The sequence below is a fragment of the Notolepis coatsorum genome, assembly GCF_963971535.1.
Source record: "Notolepis coatsorum genome assembly, chromosome: 14".
NCBI classification, from domain to species: domain Eukaryota; kingdom Metazoa; phylum Chordata; class Actinopteri; order Aulopiformes; family Paralepididae; genus Notolepis; species Notolepis coatsorum.
This window is the reverse complement of record NC_140178.1, coordinates 31683926-31710061: the sequence shown is the minus strand read 5'-3', so window position 1 is coordinate 31710061 and position 26136 is coordinate 31683926. Positions and strand designations below refer to the sequence as shown.

General features: G+C 45.6%; 1 protein-coding gene across 1 annotated transcript in view; it reads left to right on the top strand.

The window, feature by feature from the left end:
• The window catches only part of kcnh6a (potassium voltage-gated channel, subfamily H (eag-related), member 6a), a gene marked incomplete at both ends in the record, with an annotated part of 80216 nt that overhangs the window by 29890 nt on the left and 24190 nt on the right, over window positions 1-26136 (top strand). Inside the window, 2 exons of the mRNA XM_084329377.1 lie at window positions 6867-7063; window positions 24630-25055. Coding sequence (XP_084185503.1) covers window positions 6867-7063; window positions 24630-25055 — 623 coding nt within the window. The remainder of the gene's footprint in view (window positions 1-6866; window positions 7064-24629; window positions 25056-26136) is intronic.

The following is a 26136-nucleotide window of genomic DNA, read 5'->3' as shown; positions in this document are numbered from 1 at the left end:
CCTCTCAGGGGACTTGCTGTGTGAATAACTCAGAGCGCTCTTCTAGTGTCTCAGACACTATTTTTCTGTCTCTCCCATATACTGTTGTTTTAATTTTAACTTGATGACTGGCTGCAGTGGAGTGCAGTGGTTTGTCCTCATCCACATACAAACTGTTTATACCTGTGCTATGGAACTTATATATTGTGTATCTTCGGCTGAAGAGGAGAAAAGCCTCCCATGCAGTGGTATCGCCCCCTCTCTCAGCCCTTCTGGTCTCACATGACCAGTGGTATCGCTCCCTCTCTCAGCCCTTCTGGTCTCACATGACCAGTGGTATCGCTCCCTCTCTCAGCCCTTCTGGTCTCACATGACCAGTGGTATCGCCCCCTCTCTCAGCCCTTCTGGTCTCACATGACCAGTGGTATCGCCCCCTCTCTCAGCCCTTCTGGTCTCACATGACCAGTGGTATCGCTGCCTCTCTCAGCCCTTCTGGTCTCACATGACCAGTGGTATCGCTCCCTCTCTCAGCCTGGTCTCACATGACCAGTGGTATCGCTGCCTCTCTCAGCCCTTCTGGTCTCACATGACCAGTGGTATCGCTCCCTCTCTCAGCCCTTCTGGTCTCACATGACCAGTGGTATCGCTCCCTCTCTCAGCCCTTCTGGTCTCACATGACCAGTGGTATCGCTCCCTCTCTCAGCCCTTCTGGTCTCACATGACCAATGGTATCGCTCCCTCTCTCAGCCCTTCTGGTCTCACACGACCATTTCCGCGATGTTTGCGGACCCATCGTGTGTTCTGTATTATAGCTACAGTATGGAGACAATAGTATGGCTCATTTCACAGGCATTGTTTATAGTCCAACACTGACTAACCAGTTCATTTCTACATACTTTAGTTTGTGCGCTATTCCATGCTAAACATCGCCCCTTTCCAAAATAATCCAGTATTTTTTTCTAGATCGCGAGATATGACGTGTTAAATGCATTATGCCCAAATCGTTTGGGTTGCTCGCCTGAAACTCCAAATAATTCCAAATCAAAGGTATATACCATATATATATGTTTCTTCACAAAATCATCAAGGGGTGTGGGGGGGGGGGGGGGGGTAGGTTGTTTTACCTCGAAACTGCAATCGTTACCAAAAGCATGTTTTAGGTTCGGTAAAATACGACACTGTGATCGGTACAAAAGCATGTTTTAGGTAAAAAATAAATACCGGCAGGTTACCTAAAATAGACCTTAACGTAGTCAGAAGGTACTCCAAAATTAATAAATCCCAGTCGTCCCATCGCGATCGCAATTACTTGTGTATATTTGGCATGGCTACCATACGGGAAACAATAGGTTTGAGGCATCAAATCTCAGACCGATTGCTATGTCCTGATTCCCTCTGAGGGGGAGGAGTTCCTGCAGCAAAAAAAAGCAGAGAGAGAAAGAACGAGAGACCATACCCACCCAGTTCAAAAGGTAGGCGATACTGCCACCTGGCGGGATTCGAACGTCATTGCAATTTTAACGTATGCAGCGGTGCCAGGGAGACACAGGCAGCTCCGAGCGAGTGTTTAGAATGGGGATCAAAGGAAAAATCTCAAAGGATCTAAAAACGAGAAAAATGTTGGCTCAACCATTGGCGACGAAACACGAGAATACTCTCTCTCTCTATTTCTCTCATCTCTCTCTCTCTCTATTTCTCTCACCTCTATTTATCTCATCTCTCTCTCTCTCTCTTTCTCTATCTATTTCTCTCACCTCTATAAAGTACAAATGCAAGCTTTAAAAAAAAAAAATGCAAGAATGAGGTAGGGATGTCGTGCAAATCTTTTTGTAATAAATAGATACAAATATGATGTGTCGAAAGTGTTTAAAGTGTCGAAAGTGAATGTTAAGGTGAGTGTTTAAAGTGAGTGTGTGCATGTGGATGTGTGTGCAATGATTGTAGATGGATAGGTTAGTGTGGCATAGAGCCAACCAATGTACAGCCCCCCCCCCCCCCCACCTCCTCCTCCAATGTACAGTTTCTTCCCCCTCAAATGTATATACTCTCTTTTTAGACTCTTTTTGTACTCTGGTATGTCATAAATGTCTAAATGTAACAGTATTGTCTACCTGTATGTCATGTATGTCATATATGTTATGATGAATTGAAAATGGGGGACCCTGATGTAAACAAGACGAAAGTTTTTCTCTGGTCTGCATCCCCTTAACAATTGTGTGTATTGAGCTGTACTGTATTGTACCCATTCTGCAATCTGTTAATAACATTTCAATTCAATCAATCAATCAAAGAGTCATTGAGCATCCTGATGGCCATGTTCCACATTAAGTATAGGTTCTCCAAAACTCACAACAACAATTTCAGACAGCACTGGCAGGTTCAGTATCATGCTAACTAGTCTGGATGAGCTAAAGTAGTCAATAAAGCTGTGGGTTGCAAATCCTAGCGTGGCCGCTAGTGGGGCTTATGTCTGGATCAGACTGAGTGCTTTTAAGCAGCTGGGATCAGCTTTCGTGTTGTTAATATTTTGAAATTTAAAGTGGTTATAATGTGGATAATATCGTTCGAGGTGAGACATACAGTATATAAGTCAAAGGTTTGAAGTGATGACTTCAGGAAATGCAGAGAAAGGTGTTGGTAGAAGCACCCACATGACCTGTACATGCGTCCTACACAGTGGTGGGAAATGTACACAGTTCCTTTACTTAAGTGAAAGTAGAGATACCCAGATAAATGAGTACTCTGGTAAAAGTTAAAGTCCTCCATTCAAATTCTACAAATTCTAGTAAAAGTATGGATTCTACATGACGTTTGTGTATCTATAGGTCATGTTAAAGTGGTAAGTGGTCCAGTTCTGCTGCTCTGATTAAAGGTTATGTTAAAGTGGTATGTGGTAGTTAACTTACAAACCATAAAACCCAAGTAGTTATGCTCCTCTGATTATGTCCTCTTGAAGTTGACAGGCTTCTCATGTGAAAGTATATAATCTTCATACATTTTTGCCACGTTTTCTATGCAAAATAATTGTCTTCAAAGTAACTAGTAGCTGATGGGTTCAGATAAATGTAGTGGAGTAAAAAGTACAATATTTCCTTTGAAATGTAGTGGAGTAAAATGTATTACGTTCCCTAAAATGAAAATACTCACGTAAAGTACAAGTAGCTCGAAATTGTACTTAACACTTTGGTTGCCTTGGGTTAAATTAATGATATACCATAGATTGCCAGCGCTATTTGTCTATGGAGAAAGTCCCCTTCTTTGCAGGGCTATAACTTTTTAAATTCTATTGCTACATTGCCATTATTAGGGCCCATTCAAAGTCCTATATGTATTGTTCATTGTGTAGCAACGTTAAACTTTTTCATTCACATATTCATAGTAAAGTATGGTCTAATGTATAAGTATGTTTTCATCTCTTTCTGCAGCTTTCTCCAGAACGTGATTATAGCCCCAAATGCATTATATTGATGAAATACAGTTTGATGGCAAACAGCGCGATATAAAAAATTCCAACTAGACGTACTTCTAGAAGTTACTACACGTCATCTGATGTTGACCGGATGGGCGAGGGGGCGTTTATAATTCCGTGGGCAGCGTTATACCAATCATCTAATGTGGGTAAAATGTTGATAATAGCAGTTAGTATCTAAGACGGTAACGTTACACGCTAAAACTCACCCCAGTCTCCGCGCGCCGTTGGGCGATCATCGTCGAGTAGAAATTTTATCATTATGGGATATATTTCTACCCGGTCCATCTCCAGCTTGTATAATGGTATATACGTCCAAATCATGTTGTTTATCGAGTTATTGCCAATCGATCACCGTGTAGCGTGACGAGCCAGAGTCCCATGAACCATAGCGAGCGCCCGGAAGTACTACGGTCGTCATGACAACCTCTATTCAACATCCTGTGTGGCGATTGCGCCGATCGGCCACCAGATGGCGCTCCTGAACCGCCAGAGAGCTCAGTGGGTCCTGCTGGTGGATCTCAGGCCAGCGGAGGGGGAATATGAATCCGATCGCAGATTTTTGAAATATTGATATAAGGACGCTGTACAGCGTCCCCCGGCAACTTTAGCATGGCCAGCAAAGACGTGAAAAGACGTGTCCCGGCAGTCAAAGTGTTAAGTACATTACTTGAGTAAACATACTTTCCACCACTGTTCGTACAAAATGTCTGTGTGTGAGTGACTTGCCACATGAATAATAACGAATATGTAGGTCCATGTTCACACTTCTTCTTGGGAGTGGGAGTACTGAACTCATATTAAGATGCATCTTAAACACAGGCCCTGACCTGCAAGAGAAGGTTTTCATTGCAGTTGAAGTAGGCTTTAACCTCTTAACAGGCACCCCGAAAAGTGGCCATTTTTGTTTTCGTTTTTGAGGACTGCATACTATTCTTGCAAACCAAAATACTATACTTTATGCTTATAGCACATGCATACGCCTGGTCTCTTTTGAAAGATAACATTCCGAAGTTTCTGATACAATCGAGAAAGATCACTTTTAGTGCTAATGAAATAGAGTAACATAGGTCTGAACTTGAGTTGTAGAAAAACTTGTTACTCACTTTTTTCTGTAGTAGTTGCAATATCCAAAAATAGTATATCCCAAAAAATATTTATAAGCTGGAAAGCACCCTGGGTCCATAGCCTGAAGTCTATTGTAGTACATGTCCAAATGTACAATTTCACAAAAATCTGTTCAGAAATTAGTGATTAGGAGTGATTTTGGTAAACTGTGTACAAAAAAAAAAGCTCTCCAGGATTCCATTTCCTCATTGACTTCAATTCATTTGGCGTTTTTTTCTCTTCCTGTTTTCGTTTGTGACTTTTCACCTAGATCCCTGATTCGCACATCCCCATGTGGGGTATCAGTGGAAAGCCACACTCATTGGCTACAATCAGCAAATGATTGGCAGAGCTAGAGCCCCGGGAGTCCGGGGTGGTAATCTGACTCTGCCGTGTACAATGGCGCACGCCTCACATATCGGCATGTAACTTGAGAACTGCTGAACGGATTTGGTTGAGTGAGGTGGCATTTGAACGGCAACAGATATGGACTTAATTATATATATAAATATTGTATTAAAAAAATGCAGACCCAAGCCGCCAGATGCTCGCAAAGTGGTGTGTTGCGCCGGTGGGCAAATCGTCCTAAAGAGGGCCCGGGGTTGCACGTTATGTGGTTTTAAGTTAAATAACGTATTAGAATTCCTGTATGCACCCCATGCACTTCTTTCATTTATCATTCAAATGCTTATATTGCGACCAGCAGAAAGTGTGTGTGTGTTCATGCCAATTGGGTAAAAGAGGGTGTGGCAACAAGAGTGGCCTATTGCGAAACAGTCACAGTTATTGTGAATTTGCACTTGTTTTGTTAAATTTATGTTTATTTAAAAGTAGCCTTGTGTTAGGGTTTGTGTTACTGTACATTTTGACACTCAAATATTAGCATTTTACTGCAATTGATTATTGGGTATACCAAATATTGGTTATAGACCTCTTGATAAACCAATAATTGGTATCAGTATCAGCCCTGAAAAAACATATAGATCAAACTACTAAGTTCCAAGTAGCTAGTGTGTGTATGCGTGCATGTGTGTGTGTGTGTGTGTGTGTGTGTGTGTGTGTGTGTGTGTGTGTGTGTGTGTGTGTGTGTGTGTGTGTGTGTGTGTGTGTGTGTGTGTGTGTGTGTGTGTGTGTGTGTGTGTGTGTGTGTGTGTGTGTGTGTGTGTGTGTGTGTGTGTGTGTGTGTGTGTGTGTGTCAGACATGATGCACCTGAATGCATGCATATATATACTAATTGTTTGGGTTTTCACTGAGCATGTTGAGATACACCTTGCAGAGAACTGCATGGGAAAAGAGAAACAAGGATAGTTCCACTGCTACTTTCCTATTCAGCCCAGATGCTTGTGTTGTATTATAGCCCAAAGAGAAGAGTGAATTCAGCTATATTTCGAGGAAACAACCAATTTTCTTTAGCCTTTTCACCTTTTCTCCCATCCCCCAATTTTGTTGCTATGCCAATTTGCTCCTGGTCGTTGCGCTGCCCTACTGTCGGTCTGGGGAGGGTGTAGACCACCACATGCCTCCTCTGATACACATGGAGTCGCCAGCCGCTTCTTTTCACCTGACAGCTAAGAGTTTCACTGGGAGAGCGCTATCTCCCCCAGATCCCCTCCCTGCTGAGCAGGCGCCCTGACCGTCCAGGAATCGTACCCCACCAGCTTCCCACTTGCGAACACTGCCAATTGTGTTCGTAGATGTGGCTGACCAAGCTGGAGGTACCGCTGCTGGGAATTTTGGTTGTGCTTTGGGCTCTACACTACCCAGCCACCAGAAACAACCTCTGTAATAAAACAAATATGTATTGGTTGTGAAAGGGTTGATGATTAATGACGACTTTCATAGCCGAAACACGTTTTATTAAAGAAGCTGCTTCTCATGTCCTCCAAGAGGAGCTGAATTCATTCTTATCTCTAAGATAAGAACTGCATGGGCACAGGGAATACATTTTTTTAACTTATGGCGTAATAATATAATAACATAACATTTTCATTCCGGAACATGTTATTAATGTGACTATTTCTGCAAGTTTTCATTAATGAAATATTCCTGTTACTTTCCGGTGGTTGGTTTTGTTCCCCCTCGGGTGAAAACCTTGTATCTCCAATTTTGGTGATTTTCGTGTTTTCTACTTGAATTGAATGTGTACTTGGTTCTGTGAGTTGTGAGACGTTTCATGACCCTACAAATCATAAAACCCAACGTTGAACTTCAAAAAATACAATCAATCAATCTCAAAAGTTGACCCTCAGGAGAACACAAGGTTTCTTTCACCCGATACGTGTTGTTGTTGTTGTCGCTGTGCGCTAACAGATCTGAAGCCCAGCGGTCTCAACTCCACGTCGGACTCGGACCTGATGAGACACAGACTCAGCCGCATCCCGCAGGTCACACTCAGCTTCGGCTCGGACCGGATGCGACCCCCCTCCCCCGCCGAGATAGAGATCATCGCGCCCAGCAAGATTAACCGCGCCCAGAACGTCACAGAGAAAGTCTCGCACGTCACACAGGTACGAGGAACTCGGCCCTTATTATCTAATGTGATGCATGTGCGTTTTATTTCAGATTACAAAAAGTTAAAGTAACTATAATTGCCCCGGAATGCTTTTCAACAAAGTGTTTAACCTGATTACAGTAACTTTTTCAGGGATTACAGTTATGGCAATTATTTCTTCAGTTGATATCCTAAAGAGGCACAATGGCTTGAATTTGTGTCTTTTAATTGATCTAACCTCATTACAATGTATTGAAGCTGTCAATAATCACATTAAACAAAGGGAATGATGTCATTTGTTATCCCTCTTTCTCTCTCTCTCTCTCCCTCTTTCTCTCTCTCTCTCTCTCTCTCTCTCTCTCTCTCTCTCTCTCTCTCTCTCTCTCTCTCTCTCTCTCTCTCTCTCTCTCTCTCTCTCTCTCACTCTCACACACACTCGTTATACATGCTGAGGATATCTGAAGAGCAATTTGCACCATTGGGCAAATTGAGTGCATGAGTCATGTTGCGCTGATGAATAAGTGACATTTCACTTCAGTGGAACATGTTGAGTATACGTCCATTTAAGTGCATCTACAAGTGAGCTATCGACCAGCGCTGTCTGTGTTGGTTCACTATCAATACCGCCGTGTCAGGTTCCTAATTCACATCCTTTCGTTGTAGGAGCCTTGTCTAAACTAACTACGGCTAAGTCAATTTCAATCAGCAAACACTTCTCAGTGAAAGCTACTTGTTTGTTTTGGCATATGACATTTATTTACATTTGAATAGCAAAAAAAAGAGATCCAATAAAATGTGTTTTACGTTTGTGTATGCTGTGTGTATCTCTGCCCCGCCAAGAGATTCTACTACCAGAGAGAACAGGGACAGCAGTGGCTGTCAGCGTTACTTGTAGATGCACCACATTGTATCAACAGCAGCATAGCTATAGCTATGTTTCACCCCGGATTGACAAAGCGAATGTGCACACTGCCAATGTGAATAAATTATGTGCGATTATTATAGAAACGCTTGAAAAGCCAACACAGAAAGATGTTCACCGACAAGGTCTTTCACCTTGTAGAAGAAACCTTGTTCCTGACAAGTCATGGAAATCTCCAGGGTCTAATTGAACTGTGTCGTGGCGAGTTTGGCACAGTGATTGATTGATTGATTGATTGAAAATGTTATTAACAGATTGCAGAATGGGTACAATACAGTACAGATGGCTAGCTTCCCGCCTGATGCACAGATTTGCCTAAAACATTATATTTTCATTGGCTTCATATCGTGATTCTGGGTGAGGTAGAATATAATGCATGAACCTCACAATTGACTGTAAATGGTAAATGGACTGCATTTACAGTATATAGTGCTTTTATCCAAAGCGCTTTACAACGTATGCCTCACATTCACGCATTCACTCACATTATTGACACACAGACGGTCAAGGCAACCATGCAAGATTACCAGGCGACCAGCTGTACCTCCTGAGCCACTGTCGCCACTGTTTCATTTGCTATATGGCATGTCACTGTAGCAGTGTAGCATTATGCGTTAAGATTTTAGGGATGAAAAGTAAGCAGTAAATGTATCTCGCGCGCACGCAGGCTCTCTCCCTCTCTCATTTGCGGACTCCTAAACTTTACTTGCTGTTTTCTCCAGTTCTGCTTGGATCGATGGCACTCACACTTTAACAGAAAGTGCCTACTTGTTAGTTATGGGTGTAAAAGGAAAGTGCGAAGAAGACAGGTTCAATATTGAGTGCAAAGATGAAGTCTTCCTTCCCTTACGAAAAAGTTTCATGGCAGTTTGAGTATTTTCAGTTTTACCGCAGTGCTGGCCATTATAAAAAATATAAATATATATATAATAAAGCCGAACAGTACATTGTGTCTCACAGTGTCTCTGCTATTTAGGATTTGTTTGAGACAACCACACTTTTACCTTGAGATTTACCACCCATTTCTCTCTTTTCCTGTGTGTGATGAAGTTATTGGCAAGGGCTTTCGAAATTCAGCGCTTGACAACGATCCAAGTTTCCTTGGCAACAGAGGGAAGTTTTGCGACCCCGGGACCAGAATTCTATTTCAGAATTTTAAACCAAGAGGTTACAGTACGTTGGTCTCATAGAATGCTGGACTCATGACAGCCCAGCAAAAACGGTGACTAAACCCCATTTAAAGGGAGAGTTTCAAACATTATGTGGTATGAAATACTTGTGTAGTTGATGCAATAATAATAATAATAATAATAATAATAATAATAATAATAATAATAATAATAATAATAATAATAATAATAATAATAATAATAATAATAATAATAATAATAATAATAATAATAATAATAATTCATTTATTTTGTATAGCGCTTTTCAAAGACCCAACGTCGCTGACAATAGGCAAAAAAGAAACAAAGAAAACAAAGAAACAGAACCACAGGGAAACGGAGGACAATAAGAATACACAGGAAACATAAAACCACGAGTAACGGATAACAAATACGGGAGTGAGTAGGGGAGACAGTCGGGAGGAGAGTAAGGGAAAACCAAGGGGGGGGGGCAGGAGAGGAGAGAACGTGGGGCAGGGGGAAATGGTGGCGAGTTGGAAGAGGGTGGTTATGGGTAAGGAAGGTTGAATGCTTGGGAGAACAGGTAGGTTTTGAGTCTGGATTTGAAGGTGGAGAGTGAGGGAGAGTCTCTGATGGTCTGAGGGAGGGAGTTCCAGAGTCGGGGGGGCAGCTCGTGAGAATGCCCGGTCACCGAAACTTTTGAGTTTGGATGACGGGACAGTAAGGGAAAGAGTGGAAGAGGAACGGAGGGAACGGTGGGGCGGTAGGGGAGAAGGAGGTCAGTCAGGTAGGGGGGGGGCCAGGCTATGGAGGGCTTTGAAGGTGAGGAGTAGTGTTTTGAAGTTAATGCATTCCTTGATCGGGAGCCAGTGGAGGGAGTGGAGGACAGGAGTGATGTGTTCGCGGGACCGGGTGTTAGTGAGGAGGTCGGGCGGCTGAGTTTTGCAGTTTATGGAGGGAGCGGGAGGTGATGCCAGTGTGGAGGGAGTTACAGTAGTCCAGGCGGGAGGAGATGAAGGCGTGTATGAGGGATTCAGCAGCAGGGGGGGAGAGGCAGTGACGGATTTTGTCAATGTTGCGGAGGTGAAAATACGAAGTTTTGACAATGGAGCGGACATGGGGGTCAAATGAGAGGGTGGGGTCAAGGATGACACAGAGGTTGCGGACTAGGGGCGAGGGGGTGATGGTGGAGTCATTGATGGTGAGTGTGATGGGTCCGGATCTGGTGAGGGTGGTGTTGGTGCAGATGATGAAGAGTTCTGTCTTGTCGCTATTTAATTTGAGGAGGTTATGGGTCATCCAGGTTTGTAGTTCAGTGATGCAGGATTCAATGTGACTGAGGGGAGGGATTGTGTACTATGTAAATGTGGGTGTCATCAGCATAGCAGTGGCAATGCTATTCGTTTACTCACAGAGTCCTGTGGTCTGCGTTTCTGGCCCGCTACCCTGTTCCGAGTGATCCGGGAAGCGTCAGACAGCAAAAAAGAAAAGTGTTAATCCACTACAAAAAACGTTAGGTTATGACTATAACCAAGTTCTGTTAGTTAGGGGCGATGCTTGGCATCGCCTTCTGCACTATCTCGCGTACGTGCACGCGTACTGAATAAACCACAAATGTACCTCTAATACCAGTATTAGTCTGACCACACCCCTCATCAGCTTACCTTCATAAGCAGGTGTGTGGTCACCTGCTCTCCTCCTTCCCAAGCTTTCACCACAAGGTGAGGACAAGGGCTGCAGCGGCGTCCGATGCCAAGCATCGCCCCTAACTAACAGAACTTGGTTATAGTCATAACCTAACGTTCTGTATCGTTAGTGGCTTAGCTTGGCATCGCCTTCTGCACAAGGGAGGCCAAGCGGAGCCACTTGGCTGACAAATACACCCCGCTGACAGCCCCCCAAAACCATCAGAACAGGGAGGGCCGAGCCCCCCCGACCCCCCCTAATGGAGGGTAGCCCCCCTATTAGGGACGTCACGGGAGGGCGACGGACCCGACCGTGCGAAGAGGCACTCAAGCAACTCAACGCACAGGGTGAGCAGACCGTGGCTTGACCCACGACTACACACACGCACAACCCGCATGCCACCCGGGAACGAACGGAGGAACAACCTCGTTACTGCCCCCAGAATCACGGGGTCAAGGGCAAACCCAACCCCGTGGCAAGGCCGTAGCAGCGGAGCACGAAGGAAGACCCAGACCCACCAAAAGGACTGGACTCCCTGGAATGGGGGCCCGGAGAAGTCCATGATGCCAGCATCAAGACCCCACCAGGTGGGCACGTAGTGCCCCGCCCCCCACATCGCCAGCGTATTCGGACAAAGGCCCCTCAGTTACTGCACCTGGTATTCCCAGGCGGAACCAACCAGGCCAGTAAGCCGAGCGGGCCCCGTCCCCCCAATAGTACACCGCCTGGCACACTGACCCTGCAGAATAGGCAGTCAGCATGGCCTTAAGCACACAAAAAAGGTTAACCAACGGAAGCAGGCAGCGCACCGGGGAAAAACCAGGCAACAGGCTGTTAACCCTAGCCTGGAGACTGCGGACGAGACAGGCGCCAGAGGGGACAGCTGAACACAGCCGCCCCGGCGGAAGGAGCGTAAGCTGGCGGTGTTGCATGACCAAGCCTCCATTTAACAACCCCCACCCAGAGGGGTCGAGGCAGAGAAGGCTGACACGATTGGCAGACGTCATGAACGTGCAGGGGCACCCTCAACCGGTGAACCCGGGAGTTGACACTGCTCCAACACACCAGGGAATCAACCACCTCGGTGTTACCCAATGCGGTGGTTGTTCCTATAACCCCTCAAGAAAAAACTCCAAAACACACCTGCGGGTATACACCGGCTATACCGCAGTACAAGTGTTTCAGTTTCCAAAAAGGGTTAACCCAGGCCTACGGGTCGCAAACATCACTTCGGACCGGGCCTGGCGGTACGGGAAGCACAGGGTCACCAGAGGAGGTCAAAAAACCACCCCCACAGGCCCCTCTTCGCCATGCGTGAGAGAGGAGCGAAAAACAATGGAGAACCAGCCCCTAAGCACACCGTACCTGGTATTCCCCGGCGGTCTCCCAACCAAGTACTAACCAGGACCAACCTGTGTAGCGGCCGAGATCCGACGAGATCGAGCGCGTACAGAATGGCATGGCTGTAAGCCATGACGACAGTGCTGAGTAAAAACATACCCAACCAGGGTCTCCATAGCGCTTAACCCTGTGACACCCAGACCGACCTGGCATTTTTCCCCCTGAAAAAAGCCCAAGTCCCTCAGGGTACCAGAACAGCAGATCTGCATCCCCGGCGGACAACGGGTTCAACTGATCTGGACCAGCGTGACCAGAACCAGTCCCGTGCCCTAACCACGCCGACATGCCTACTCCAGGAGAAGGGCAGATATGCGTGTTGATCTTAACATGAAAAGAAGGCGCCACCCAGACGTCGGGACGAACCGCGCCTGGTGGCCCACCCCAAGGGCGTGAGACCCCACTACATATGTTCAGATCCATCCCGTCATCATCCCCCAGACATGAACGAGGATCCGTCGACAACCCACCCAGGTCATGGGATGTGGTCGCCGGAAGAGGAAAAACCCCCATCTCAGTTGCTTTATAAAAACGCTGTTTCAACCACAAGCAACTAAGGCGTGCCAGTCAATCGCCTGTTTACAGCGAGCTAGCACTATACGTGCGTCGGGACACACCCCCATCAATGAACAGGCTATTTAGACCTGTCATTGAATCCCCAAGGCGCCCAGGGGAACGACAAGAGGGGTGTGACACTCCCTAACTCCAACACTTCTGGAATAGAAAGAAAGAAGCATCAACAGTATGTATCCCAGTCTACACAGCCGGGGTAAAAAATGTTCACATTTTTACATCCCACCACCCTCCCATAGGAAAGAGACGGGGATCCCCAGAGAGACTTCCCACGCGAGCTGTACAGATTGAAAAGAATATATTGCACCTTGAGCCATGTAAAAAACTGGTTTTAGGGCCTCCGGGGAAGAGGCACCGAACCCATACACACTCAATAAACGAATTGAATCGAATATACATACAATAGAAAAGGACCCTTCTAGAGGGTCCACTCACTTTGACAATCTGAGGAGGAAGGCTCTGTACTCTGATGGAGGCTTCCTCACATGGATCACATGGAAGAAGGAGTCCGAACTCACAGAAGGCCTGAGTAGGCGCTTGGTGAGGAGGAGCCCTGACCACCCCCCCTGAAAACAGATCCATCACATGGACCTGAACAGCACACGGAAGTCCTACCAACAGAGACGCGCACGGTGACGTACTCTATGGCGGGGGAATTCCTGCGGTGCACACGCCCAATATACCAGGCCGTGGGACCAGGAACTCCCTCCCCCCCCCCCCCCCCCCCCCCCCCGTAACGTGCCGAACCGCCACGTGACGGGAACCTTGAAGGACAGGGGGTGTACCCCTGACCGACAGAACAATGGGGAGAGGAAAGGTTACCAGTTCACCCCTTTACGACCCCACACCCATGATACGACGTAACGACAAAAAGAGAATATGACACAGTCATAGTCAGCTCTATGAAGCGTTTCACAGCTCCACACAGCGCACGAGCTAACCTGCTATCTGATTTTTACTAAGGAAAAACACAGAATAGAGAGGGCTCTAAGAACCCCGGTCCAACATACACATGTGCTTCTGTGGCCAGTACAACCCAGTTGTAGGTCACATGACACACACAACCCATCATCATCACAATGAGAGAATACATCATTCTTGATTAGTATCGACCACAGGCCTTGCTAAGCACACATGACAGCAACCAAACCAATTTCCCTTTAGGAAATAAGTTTCTCCAGCAGATTTAGCACAACCTCAGCAATCAAGCTGAGAGTTACATCGTATCCCTACCACACAAAAGACACAATTAATGCACAACATGTCTGATAGGAGGTGATAAAGTCCCCAGGGAACCGGGGGGGGAAAAACACAATCCTCCTATTTTACCCTCAATACGGCCAGTTAAAACAGGAAAACCTGTTAATGTGTGAACTCACTGTCCATTGTCATTACAGTCTGAGAAAGAACATTCTTTTACTCACTCGTCACCAAGCATAGCTTCATAGGTTAGTTGCCTTAGTAGTGAGTACACGGTACACATAAACACCATGATGTTTCTCACACAACAACCAGATCAATACATCACGACCTGCACGGAGAAGCTACTGCCAGTGACAAAAACAGCTCACACACAACCCGCAACGTATCTCAAATGCATTGCAACAACACACGTTTTGGGAAAAAACACCGTCATTCACAATACATTTAGCAAGGTAAAACCAGAAGACGTGTTATGAGGGTCTGGCCAACCCCGTACCTGCCCGGAACGCAGATCAGCGAAGTGCAGTCACCGTAGAACACAGCCCTCTTTGTTGACGCAATCCCCGTCTAGGCTCAGGCAGGGTTGACGAACATCCCCTGTCAAGGATGACGTCGTGGTCAAGAGTGTAAAACATGTTAAAAATCAAAGCACGTTCAACAGAATAGCATCAAGCTAACGGCTGCTCCAACCGTTCGGGTGCTATCGCTTCCGCTCGCGAGACGCCGATCTACGACGCACGCGATCAGGAGCGAGCTCCCGGCGGCGCGCGAGAAGCCAAGCTACCCCGCGCCAGGCCACCGACCGGCTAACCGTAAGCTATGAACATGTAAACAATGACATAACACTCACCCAGACAGGCCGCCGTTCTGAACCCTCCTCACTTTTTAAGAGAAAAGAGAAAACAAGACGTCAACACCGCTTCACAACGGTGACATTAACACGTCCGGCGGAATCAGCACAGTACCAACTGGCCTGTATAGCTGACTTTGAACATGAATCTGCCGCTATCGCACATTACATGCACATATCCCCTCGTGAAGGAATACTCTCATTTGGATATGAAAGATGGGGTCTTAACACGGTGACAGAGAGAATCCACTCGTCCAGAACACACAGGGATCACCAGTGTCAATGGTCGCGGCCCACTAGTTAAAACTATAATGGTCGCCAGACCAAGGCCTTCTGTCGCCTAGACGGCTAAACAAAGGACCCTAGCCTGGGGCCGGTTTCCATAAACTTTGTCTAGTAGCCCCCATAGCACTAACAGACAAGTGGAGCCCGCCAGCAAACACTACTCACCCAACCTGGAACGCACCGCTCCTCACAACAGCGGCATGTCCGACAGTTCAGCTGTGGCCTGACAGGTTTCACCCCAACAAACACAGCAAGGAACTGCAGTTGAGAAGCATGCAGCGGCGTGCTCCCAATACGAAAACCGGTGGAGGGTTTGCAGAATGATCATCATCTTCTAGACACTCCAGTACGAAGACAATATCGCCGTATTTTCTCGAAAATAGTGAGAGAGAAAATAAAGATATGATGTCAACGTATCCTTGTTTCCCAAGCTGTTCCTAATCCAATTTCTTCCATCATGGTGTCAAGTGTGGGGATCTACCGAGGCACCTCTTCCTTGTGGTGAAAGCGAGAAGGAGGAGAGCAGGTGACCACACACCTGCTTATGAAGGTAAGCTGATGAGGGGTGTGGTCAGACTAATACTGGTATTAGAGGTACATTTGTGGTTTATTCAGTACGCGTGCACGTACGCGAGATAGTGCAGAAGGCGATGCCAAGCTAAGCCACTAACGATACAGAACTGAGCTGAGCCAAAGGGTCAAACCTGCTAGCAGATGCTGGTTGACTGTGTGAGCGACTCGTTAGTACGTAGTTTACACTTGATTCATATTGGAACACGGTCCAGCCGCGTGACACACGTGATAGAGACAGATTCACCCTTTAAGCGTTTCTTTTTTCTTGTCTTGGAGGGTGTTATTCGAAACATCTGCAGTCACGTTGTGAGCGTGTGAAAGAGAAGTCTCGCCCCAAGTGTGACAGCTTGATGGCCGTGGCAGGCGGGCAGGCGGAGGCAGACGACGAGTTCTCACCAACGAACACATACCTCTCCTCACAGTGTGTGTCGGTGTCTGGCACACACACACACACACACACACACACACACACACACACACACACACACACACACACACACACACACACACACACACACATATACATGTATGGAGGCGTCATGGAAACACCTGCCTGGCCCTGGTTAGTGACGTGGTAGGTCTCCCTCAGTGCACTGACCCATATTATCTGGCCTGTGTCAGAGAGGTGAGATGAACCTACGGACAGCAGCGCCACCCCCCCCCCCCCCCCCCAAGCGTGCCAGTGACACTGTTGTAGAAGAGACCCGCGTGGCATTTTACATGTGAATTTTTGCCTTCCGCCACTTCCAACGGTGTACATTAGTACATTATAAACAGGAGTTAAAGGGGCACTTGGTAAAAAAAATGCTGATTTATTTCCCGCATAATCTCACACACATCCAAACGGTTTTGCACACGTTCGTTTAGTTTGATGGTACTGAGAGTAAATGACATCGGGGACGTTGAATCCTTGTGTTGTGTTGATTACAGCTCAACAAAATGATAAGGTAGCAATCCCTATAAAACGAGGTATTGCTATTTTTTTCATCTACATCATTTCATTGAACACAAGGATTCAATGTCCCCGATGACATTGCTGGTGGCCATATTCATAGTAATTTACTCTCAATAACTGTCAAACTAAACGAATGTGTGCAAAACTGTTTAGAACCTTTGGATCTGTCTGAGATTATGTGCAAAATAAAGTGGCCCTTTAAAGATGCACTAAGATTTTCGAAAAAATATTAAACGCGGACCGTTTACACCGAACAATTTCGTGGAATAAGCACGTAGTCGAGCCGGCAATGAGGACCTCGTAGGCTCAGGCACTAAAATCCTGTGCACATGCCACACAATTGTGTGCGGTTGAACTGACGGGGCCATCGTTCCAGATGATCGAAAATCTTGCTTAGTGCATCTTTAAAGGGCAAATTGAATGGCGTGTGTGATCTCAGCCCCTCATGGGAAGGATGAGGCCTATTGATGTCCATCCGGAGCTCAGTGCACATGAAATAGCTCCGTGGCTTCCCTGGCCGTGGAAAAATCCATCGGACTAAACAGAAGTCAGTCACCAGAGACTCCCTCCTCCACAGTCTGGGCTTCTTGGGTAATCAGTGACTCCCCTGACGTAATGGACTCTTCCACAGTAGAACCTTCTTTCACATTAGATCTTCTTGTAGGGTTGTGTGTGTCGTGCTCGTGTCTCCGAGCTGTTTAACACAGCTGTTACAATCATTCCTGTTGACACATTGCATGCAGTCACAACAAACATATCCTACTTGTAGTATCCCCACAGCAACAGTGTCTCAACGGGAAGTATTTAATCAATGACTAGCCTACCCTATCATAACACAGGGCATCATAGAATCATAATGGATTTAATGCACAAATTAATACATTAATATCAGCAGAACCAGCGAAATTACGTTTTATTTTCTCAGCTTTATATTAAGTATTAGTGCAGTGCCCATTCGTGGCCCAATTTGTATTGCTTGCGGGTTTGAAACGGGCCGCTTTCTTGGCTCCCAGTATTGCCGCTTGTAGTGTTGTCGGTAAGGCGGGGGGGGGGGGGGGCGTGGTTGTTCGGAGCGGACCGATTGATCGGCCCCCCGGAGGTGCTGCTTACAGCCTTCACGAGAAGCGCTCATCCGATCAACTTCACACTCGACACTGCACCCCCTTCGGGTCCTCAGCAATACAAGTGCCAAGTCGATCCAATGAGCGGTTCTTGAGATACGCAAGGACATACAAACACAGACAGACCGAGATTCCTTCCTTTATAGTCAGTTACTCTTTTTTTGTCCTACTATATTTACTATTTTATGTACAGTAACTATTTACAGTATTTTAGTTTACCTTGCTGTCCCGTGCTTTTTGGTGTGGCATTGTGCTGTGCCTGTCTGCATGTCATTGAAGGGGAATTCACTGTGAGAGTGTTCTGTGAGAGTGTTCTGTGTGTGTGTGTGTGTGTGTGTGTGTGTGTGTGCGTGCGTGTGCTTGTGTGCTTGTGTACATTGGGGTTATATATAGACAATGTGTGAGTGTTTGGGAGAGGAGAGGAGAGGTAGTGTAGTCATGAACGCCCGTGCTGGAGTGAAGCTGTAAGGGGGAGGAGGAGGTGGTGGGAGTATTGAGCGGGCTTTGGGTGGCTTGACGCTGTCAGTGTGACCTCGACCTTTAGGTCTAATGGAAGTAGAGGACAGTATCTGGAGGCACGCTCTCTGTCTCTCTCTCTGTGTCACCAAACTAGCTGCCTTCCTACTAATGTATTACATAGTACACCATGTGCTCCATCCTTCCCAGCTACAAATATGTGTTCTGGGCAGTTCCTCTGTTGTGCTGATAGGGTTGAAATGTACTCTTCTTTGCCTCATAGTCATAATAACGTATAATATAACTGATAGGGCATAGTCATAATAATGTATGATATAACTGGCATACAGACCCTCATCTACACCTTTGATTACATATTCTTATATTCAGAGTTAATTATATTGTTTACACAGCTTATTTTTATCTTTACTATAATTGTATTGCTTATACCCCCCCCCCCCCCCCCCCCCATGCTGTAATGATGACCAGATTTCCCCAAGGGGATCAATAAAGGAATACCTTATCTTATCTTATCTTATTTTAATAGTCAGAGACACGTTGAGGTCAGATTTGAGGTTGTTCTAATGATTATTTACCACTGGATGCTGCTGGAACAAACTGCAAACATTGAATCGTATCGTCCATGCATAATGGGTCATCTGTATTATGTTTAATATTTTATATTAGCTTGTTATTTTAAACCTAGGCACATGAGCACACTTCATAATGGGGCCCCTTGTTTTGATCATGTCCTATTACACAACCACCGGTAAGCTCCTTGGTGATCGCGCCTTTATAATTGGATTTCGATTGCCGCCTTACAAACAGAGGGACATGATGGCTCTCATTGATCTCTGCTTGTATTGATTAGTCTTCATGGCATGAAGTACACAATGTGATTGACTGGTCTGGAGTGTGTAGAAGATCATGTATGAACCAGAGCCTCATCAAAAGTGCGTGCAGAGTGAGTGAGTGAGTGAGTGAGTGAGTGAGTGAGTGAGTGAGTGAGTGAGTGAGTGAGTGAGTGAGTGAGTGAGTGAGTGAGTGAGTGAGTGAGTGAGTGAGTGAGTGAGTGTGTGTGTGTGTGTAGATGTGTGTAGATGTGTTTGCATGTGTGTGCATGGTGCCCCCTGGCTTTGAATGAGTTTAATTTGCAATGTGTATAATTCATAATTAGCCGTGTCAATCCGGTCACCCCCCTGGCTTTGAACAAGCTTAATTTACAATATGTATAATTCACATCACAATCTGATTTCCGACCAGATCTCATTTGTTTGAGGAAGAAGAGGGAAGAACTGGTCCTAGAGCAGTTACCCTTGTGCCGGGTGGCCTTGTAAACATGATGTAGTGGGACTCCCACTGGGCTGGGCTGCAGGGTGCCTAGGGAGGGAGGGCACACAAGGGAGTCGGTGGGAGGGAGAGACAGACAGACAGAGGGAGGGAGAGAGAGATAGACGGATGGAGGGAGGGAGGGAGGGCACAGTTACCTTTCCCCTCACACTGTATTTGTCATGTTTTCCCTGAGACAAGACTCAGCATGAGACTTCAACCTGTGAGTAATTCAGCTCCGTTTGTGCCTCTCCCGCTCCCCCGCCGCGCTCCACAACTTCTCCCCGTTGATTTTTCATCCTTCCTGTCATCATCTCGTTGTCTACAGTCTCCCTCTCGCAGGGCAGGGGAGCTGCACACTGTGTGATTATATTTAAACAGTATTTCTCTGCAGTATGTTCACCTTTCACCATGTATCTTTGGGTTTTCGATACATTTTTTTCTTCTCAAAGCTTTTAGCTTTTACCATTTGGCTTTTTTGTTTCTTTGACCAAAAATCTTTTTTCGGTTTCTCACTTTGGTTTGGTTTCACATAATTTTGTTGACAGTTGTTTTTGTGTTTAATCTGGTTTTAATCTGAATTTATATAGGGACAGAGGAGGGACAGTATGTGTGCCTGAAGAGCCGAGAGGAGGCCGCAGGTGGCTGTCATTTAATTTTGACTGAAATATTCATGTTGTTGGGGTTTAGCCATTAGAATGGGACCAGCAAATTCATTACGCGAGGCCTACACGATTGCAGTCATTGTTTCGATTTTCTTTCCTTCCATAAATCCTTGATTTGTGCAATTTGTACTGTCATAGCACTCATATGAATTAATGTATGAATGAATTAATGAATACATGTATTTAACGTCTTATTTTAGACCCATCGATAGCTAAGGTAAACACTTGTTTGCACAATTACCACCGTTTACAAATGTGTTTACTCTTGTAAACATAGTAATAGGGAGGTATTGAGTGCAGACTGGAGGTGAGGACTACCCCCTGGTCTTCATTATGAAACAGCACTATGCAAAGGTATCGATACCTTGTCAGTATCGGATGAGTGAATCTCTCCCTGTTTACTTTTTGTATGTTTAGCCTAAGTGGGTGTGTGGTATGATCACATACATGTACGTGCAGGCCCACAAATGTACACACACACACACACACACACACACACACACACACACACACACACACACACACACACACACACACACACACACACACACACACACACACACACACACACACACACACACACCAAAGCAAGATTACAAAATAAGGTAAAATTTATATATAATTGCCTTTAACACAGCAGCAAGTGAGCCAGTTCATAGCTAATAATAACATACATTATATTAGTTAATGCAGTGATGAATTTAACAAGCACTATTTTCTACACTTATTTTTAGTTTACCTGTCATTCCTACAGTATGTTTTCATTATGGGTTTAGTCTGAATACGGGTGAGACACGGCGTATTACGCTCTGACAACAAGGACAATGTGGTATCCGTTGGCTTTGTCGCTCCATATTATTTAGTCATGGGGTTTGTGTTCGGATTATGCAAACCGATATGCAAAAGAGGGGCATAATAATAACCAGTGGAAAGTCTGCTCGGCGACGAGCCCAGACCACAGGGACGTCATAAGCACATGGGGATAAAGGGACAACACACAGAGACAACACAGGGGCTACCTGATAATGAATATGGATGCCATTGTCATTGCAGTGTCATTGTCAATGGAATCGGAAACCCTTGACATTATGTCAATACTATACATTCATATTTTAGCAGCGCGGCGGCACGCAGAGTGGCTGCAGCTGTGGAGGAACATGTAGCGCGTCGTGTCCAGTTGTGCATTAGCCCAGTGTACCGATGGGGACGCAGATGCTCTTTATGGCAGCACACGGACGTCATTACACAGACGATATTTGGATATATAAAAAAACTGTAAATTTTTTTTTACTTTTTTTATTTGTTATATTATTTAAATTTTTATTAAATTATAATGTCAAATATTGTAAGGAAGGGGCAGGGCTTGATAAGTTGTTTTACTTCCCCCCTGTTCCTTCTCGAACACTTATTGTATGGAAATAGTCTTTGACTATTTACCTTTTAGTTTTTTAAACTTGTTTTATGTTTCTATGTTCGAGACAAATAAAAATCAATCAAATCAAATTACAGAGGCTGTAAAACAAAGCTGGGCTCCTCAAACACGAATGTAAACGGACACGCTTGGAGAGAACGGAATAGCAGAACAGATAGCAGATGAGAAAGGAAAACGAATAAATACAAATAAATATATATATTTTACACATGAGGGTCGTTGAGGACGTTGAGGGTGGGGGGCAGGTGGGCACTGTAGGTGAGCCGGTTGAGTTGTGTTTGACGGCTATCGGGGGGGGGGGGGTAGGGTGGGGGGCCTTACGGTGGCGGTGGGTCTCTTTTTGTTTCGTGCCGTGTGTCACAACAGCGGCGCCTCATAAACAGGTTAAACTATGTTAAAGTGAGAACCATCTGTCTAACCGCAGTGGATCAATGACACAGTCTATTGACTACACACACACACTGACTGTTAAAAGTGTCAATGAACATGAGCCAAAATAACTCTCTGCCTCTGCACGAGGCTCTGTCGATTTCGGTAGGAATTGGGGCACTTTTACTCCGGGTCAGGCCCCCCCCCGACGACAGAGAGGCTGCAGGCGGGCTTTTAAAAGCCCGGTTAGTGGGTCTGGGTCAGGAAAGGCAGCCGGAGACAGATGACGGACGTGCCAGACACAGGGAGAGTCTATACGAGTGTGGTGGGACTGAACCCTTTGTGACGCGGTGGTCGGCCTGGGCCAGACAGCCGCCGTGCGGGACAGGAGGTGTCTGTTCCATCGCGGGCGGGCCGGGCTGCTGTGGACCCTGCTCTGCTGCTGCGGTTCACACCAGGGTGGTGCTATAGAGAAACTGGACATGGAGGGTTAGGGTTAGGGTTCACACCAGGGTGGTGCTATAGAGAACCTGGACATGGAGGCTCTCATTGTCGTGCCGGTCGGTAGGGTGTGCTCACCTCGCCCTCTCTTTGTTTGCCATTTTGGTCATTGAGGCACAATGGTCGTGCTGTAAATGTGATGAGAATAATTAGTTAGGATCTGGGGCCAGCTTTACATATGGGCCTGTACTGCATGCCTGTAGCTGTTCCGCAACCGTTCCTATTTCCGGGGTAGGCCTGATTGGCCCCGACAGGCACGTGACCCGCCGCGGCCACGCCCCGCGGCAGCCCCAGGACGCGACGCGGCAACGAGGCTGCTGGTTCACCTCACCGCCGCTTTCCGCCTTCAACGCCGCCTGCAGCATTAGGAAGGAGTTCGCGGCGCCTTTCACATCGCAGTCATCAGTCATAATAATATCATCAGTCATCTCTAATAATATTAATCACTGTTCAATGTACTAATATACAATACGGCTCACTTTTCCCACTTCAATGACAGAGCCGCTGTTTAATAATATTGTCGCGGCGGAGCTCCATCGCGGCAGCATTATGTAGCAGTAATCCCCCCTTTTTTACCATTGACAAACTAGCTCAATTGGTAACGCTGCTTGGCTGTGGATCCTATGGTCCGTTTGTGACAAGTTCGATTCCCTTAAGTTTTTTTAACATGCATTGCACTATAGCGTATTGTATATTGTATATTGTATGGTACAGTAACGGTCTCTGGAGCGCAACAGTAAGAAGCATTTGCACTGCAACGCATACACCTTACTGTAAATTGTACCATACAATATACAATACGCTATAGTGCAATGCACGTTAAAAAAAAAAATAAATAAAACTTAAGGGAATCGTGGCCGCGGCGGGTCACGTGCCTGTCGGGGCCAATCAGGCCTACCCCGGAAATAGGAACGGTTGCGGAACAGCTACAGGCGTACTGCATCTGTGTCTTTAGTTGTTCCTCTAGTGAAATATTTGATTTTTGGAAAACTGGCATGATCCTACACATGTCAAAGGCTCGCAGCTTTTGCTTTGCCAAGATCGGTGGGAATCATCTTTAGGAAGCTTTTGCTCACACTGGGACACATTCTTCACAGCTTGATTCACTGCAAAAATAGTGAAGGCGTAGGCAAGCATGCAAACAGCAAACAGACATGGACACACTCGCGTGCATGCGCGCAAGCCATGCATATACACTTTCAAGCCTTACATTAACAACAATTGATTTGTGATTAAGGATGTGCATAACGGTTAATTTTGTGAGCCGGATGTGCAGCACACCAGAAAATATTGTTGCAACTTCTGACATGACAATGGAGCCAAGTAAGCACTATTAATGCCCACAACGATGGGACTTATAATTGATCATACTCATTTCACCACACAGCACAAACGCCCACTAGCTGTGGGACTGACAGTGATGCTCGTCATCAACCATCCTCATTAAAGGATTTCTATTCTATTCTAATCATCAACACTACTCGGAGAATGGCAATAAAAAGCGTGCGTAACAATTGTGTTCATTTGTCTGAAACAGCCCACAAAACGTAATTCTTTCTTCATAATGTTATTCCCAGGGTCTTTCTTTCAGGGTAGGTTTGCAACACCCTGCTCCACGCTACTTCCCCACCCAGATGTTTCCTGTTGGTCTGGGGGATCGAACTTGCGACCCTCCTGACGCAAGCCTGCTTCTCTAACCTTCAGGCCACTGCTGCCCCCTAGTTGTCCCCCCCCCCATTGATGTCAAATGTATATCCGAATCCATAATGCAAAGACCATAATATGGGCATTTTAAAAGAATCTTTAGAAATATGCATGATAAATTAGAGAAAATAGATTGAGAGTCTGTCAGACATTCTTCACTCTATGAACGGATAACACACACACATGCACAGAGATAATCTCTCTCGCTAATTGTACAATGTAATGACGGTTCGCGCATTCTGTGCCGTTTGAGTGGAGAGCATTAGCTTTGTCATCTATTTCCCATTGAGACTTGATTACATCCAGAAAGCCTTTTTGAAAATTATGCTCGATTAGGTTGCTTTGTTTTTGTTTTCGGCAGTAATGGCTGTGCATAAACACATTCCACTCCCACTGGCTATGAAGTGAACTGTAACTCTCCGTCCCCCAGGTACTGTCTCTAGGGGCCGACGTGCTGCCGCAGTACAAACTCCAGGCCCCGCGGATCCACAAGTGGACCATCCTCCACTACAGCCCCTTCAAGGCGGTGTGGGACTGGCTCATCCTGCTCCTGGTGATCTACACCGCCATATTCACGCCGTACTCCGCCGCCTTCCTCCTCAACGAGTTGGAGGACGAGCGGAGGCGCACCTGCGGCTACACCTGCAACCCGCTGAACGTGGTGGACCTGGTGGTGGACGTCATGTTCGTCGTGGACATCCTGATCAACTTCCGGACCACGTACGTCAACCACAACGACGAGGTGGTCAGCCACCCGGGGCGCATCGCGCAGCACTACTTCAAGGGCTGGTTCCTCATCGACATAGTGGCCGCCATCCCCTTCGATCTGCTCATATTCCGCTCCGGTTCCGATGAGGTGAGTGGGGGGCGGGGGGGGGGGTTGTTGTTCTCTTATTTGTCTGGGGCTCGAATAGGTAATAATAATAATAATAATAATAATAATAATAATAATAATAATAATAATAATAATAATAATAATAATAATAATAATAATAATAATAATAATGTTCACTATTGGCTTTTTTACCGATACCAACTCTTAATTTCCGATATCAACCGATATCAGCCGATACCGATATATGCAGGGTTTCCCCCCCAAAAAACGGAATAATTTCAGGTAATTAACATTACATATCTCTTGTCGTGGAATTAACACAACATTATGCATACTTTTGACAATAAATAAAATCAGAATTTGTTCTTTGCTTGCCTGGGTAAATAAAGGTTAAATAAATGTAAAAAAAAAATATAATAAATAAAGATTTGAAAACCGATACTGATCATTTCCGATATCACATTTTAATGCCAATATCGGCCGATAATATCGGTAGGCCGATAATATCGGACATCCCTAATAATAATACATTTTATTTGTATAGCACCTTTCATACAAGAATTGCATCCCAAAGTGGTAGACATAGGCATAAGATTTGCATAAAGTTGGCACAGTTATAGACAGAGAATTTACATTAAAACCTCCTAGAAAATGTTTTATAGATACAAAAATATTTCATTAAGAAAAGATTGTAATAGATTTCTGTCATTCAAATCTATAAAAAGGATTGTAATATATGTCTGTGCTAAAATGTCCAACCCCAAGAGAGGTTCCAGCACAGGTCCCACCCACTCCAGGCTCTGAGGCCCCACTTGTATTGGGAATCGTGCAAAATAAAAGCAGTGCAGACATAAAGTATTGTTTTAATAGATGCTGATGGATACCTTTTACCAGTTCTATTCGGCTCTCTGTACATTTACATTTACATTTAGTCATTTAGCTGACGCTTTTATCCAAAGCAAATTGTGTACAACATATCAGCAGGAGGCATACACCTCTGACAGCTAAGGATAAGTGGTATTGTTCACCTAGCAGTGCCGAACTTGAGTGCTTAATAGTATAGAGACATATTAGCTATTAGCTTAGTAGGTAGTAGTATAGG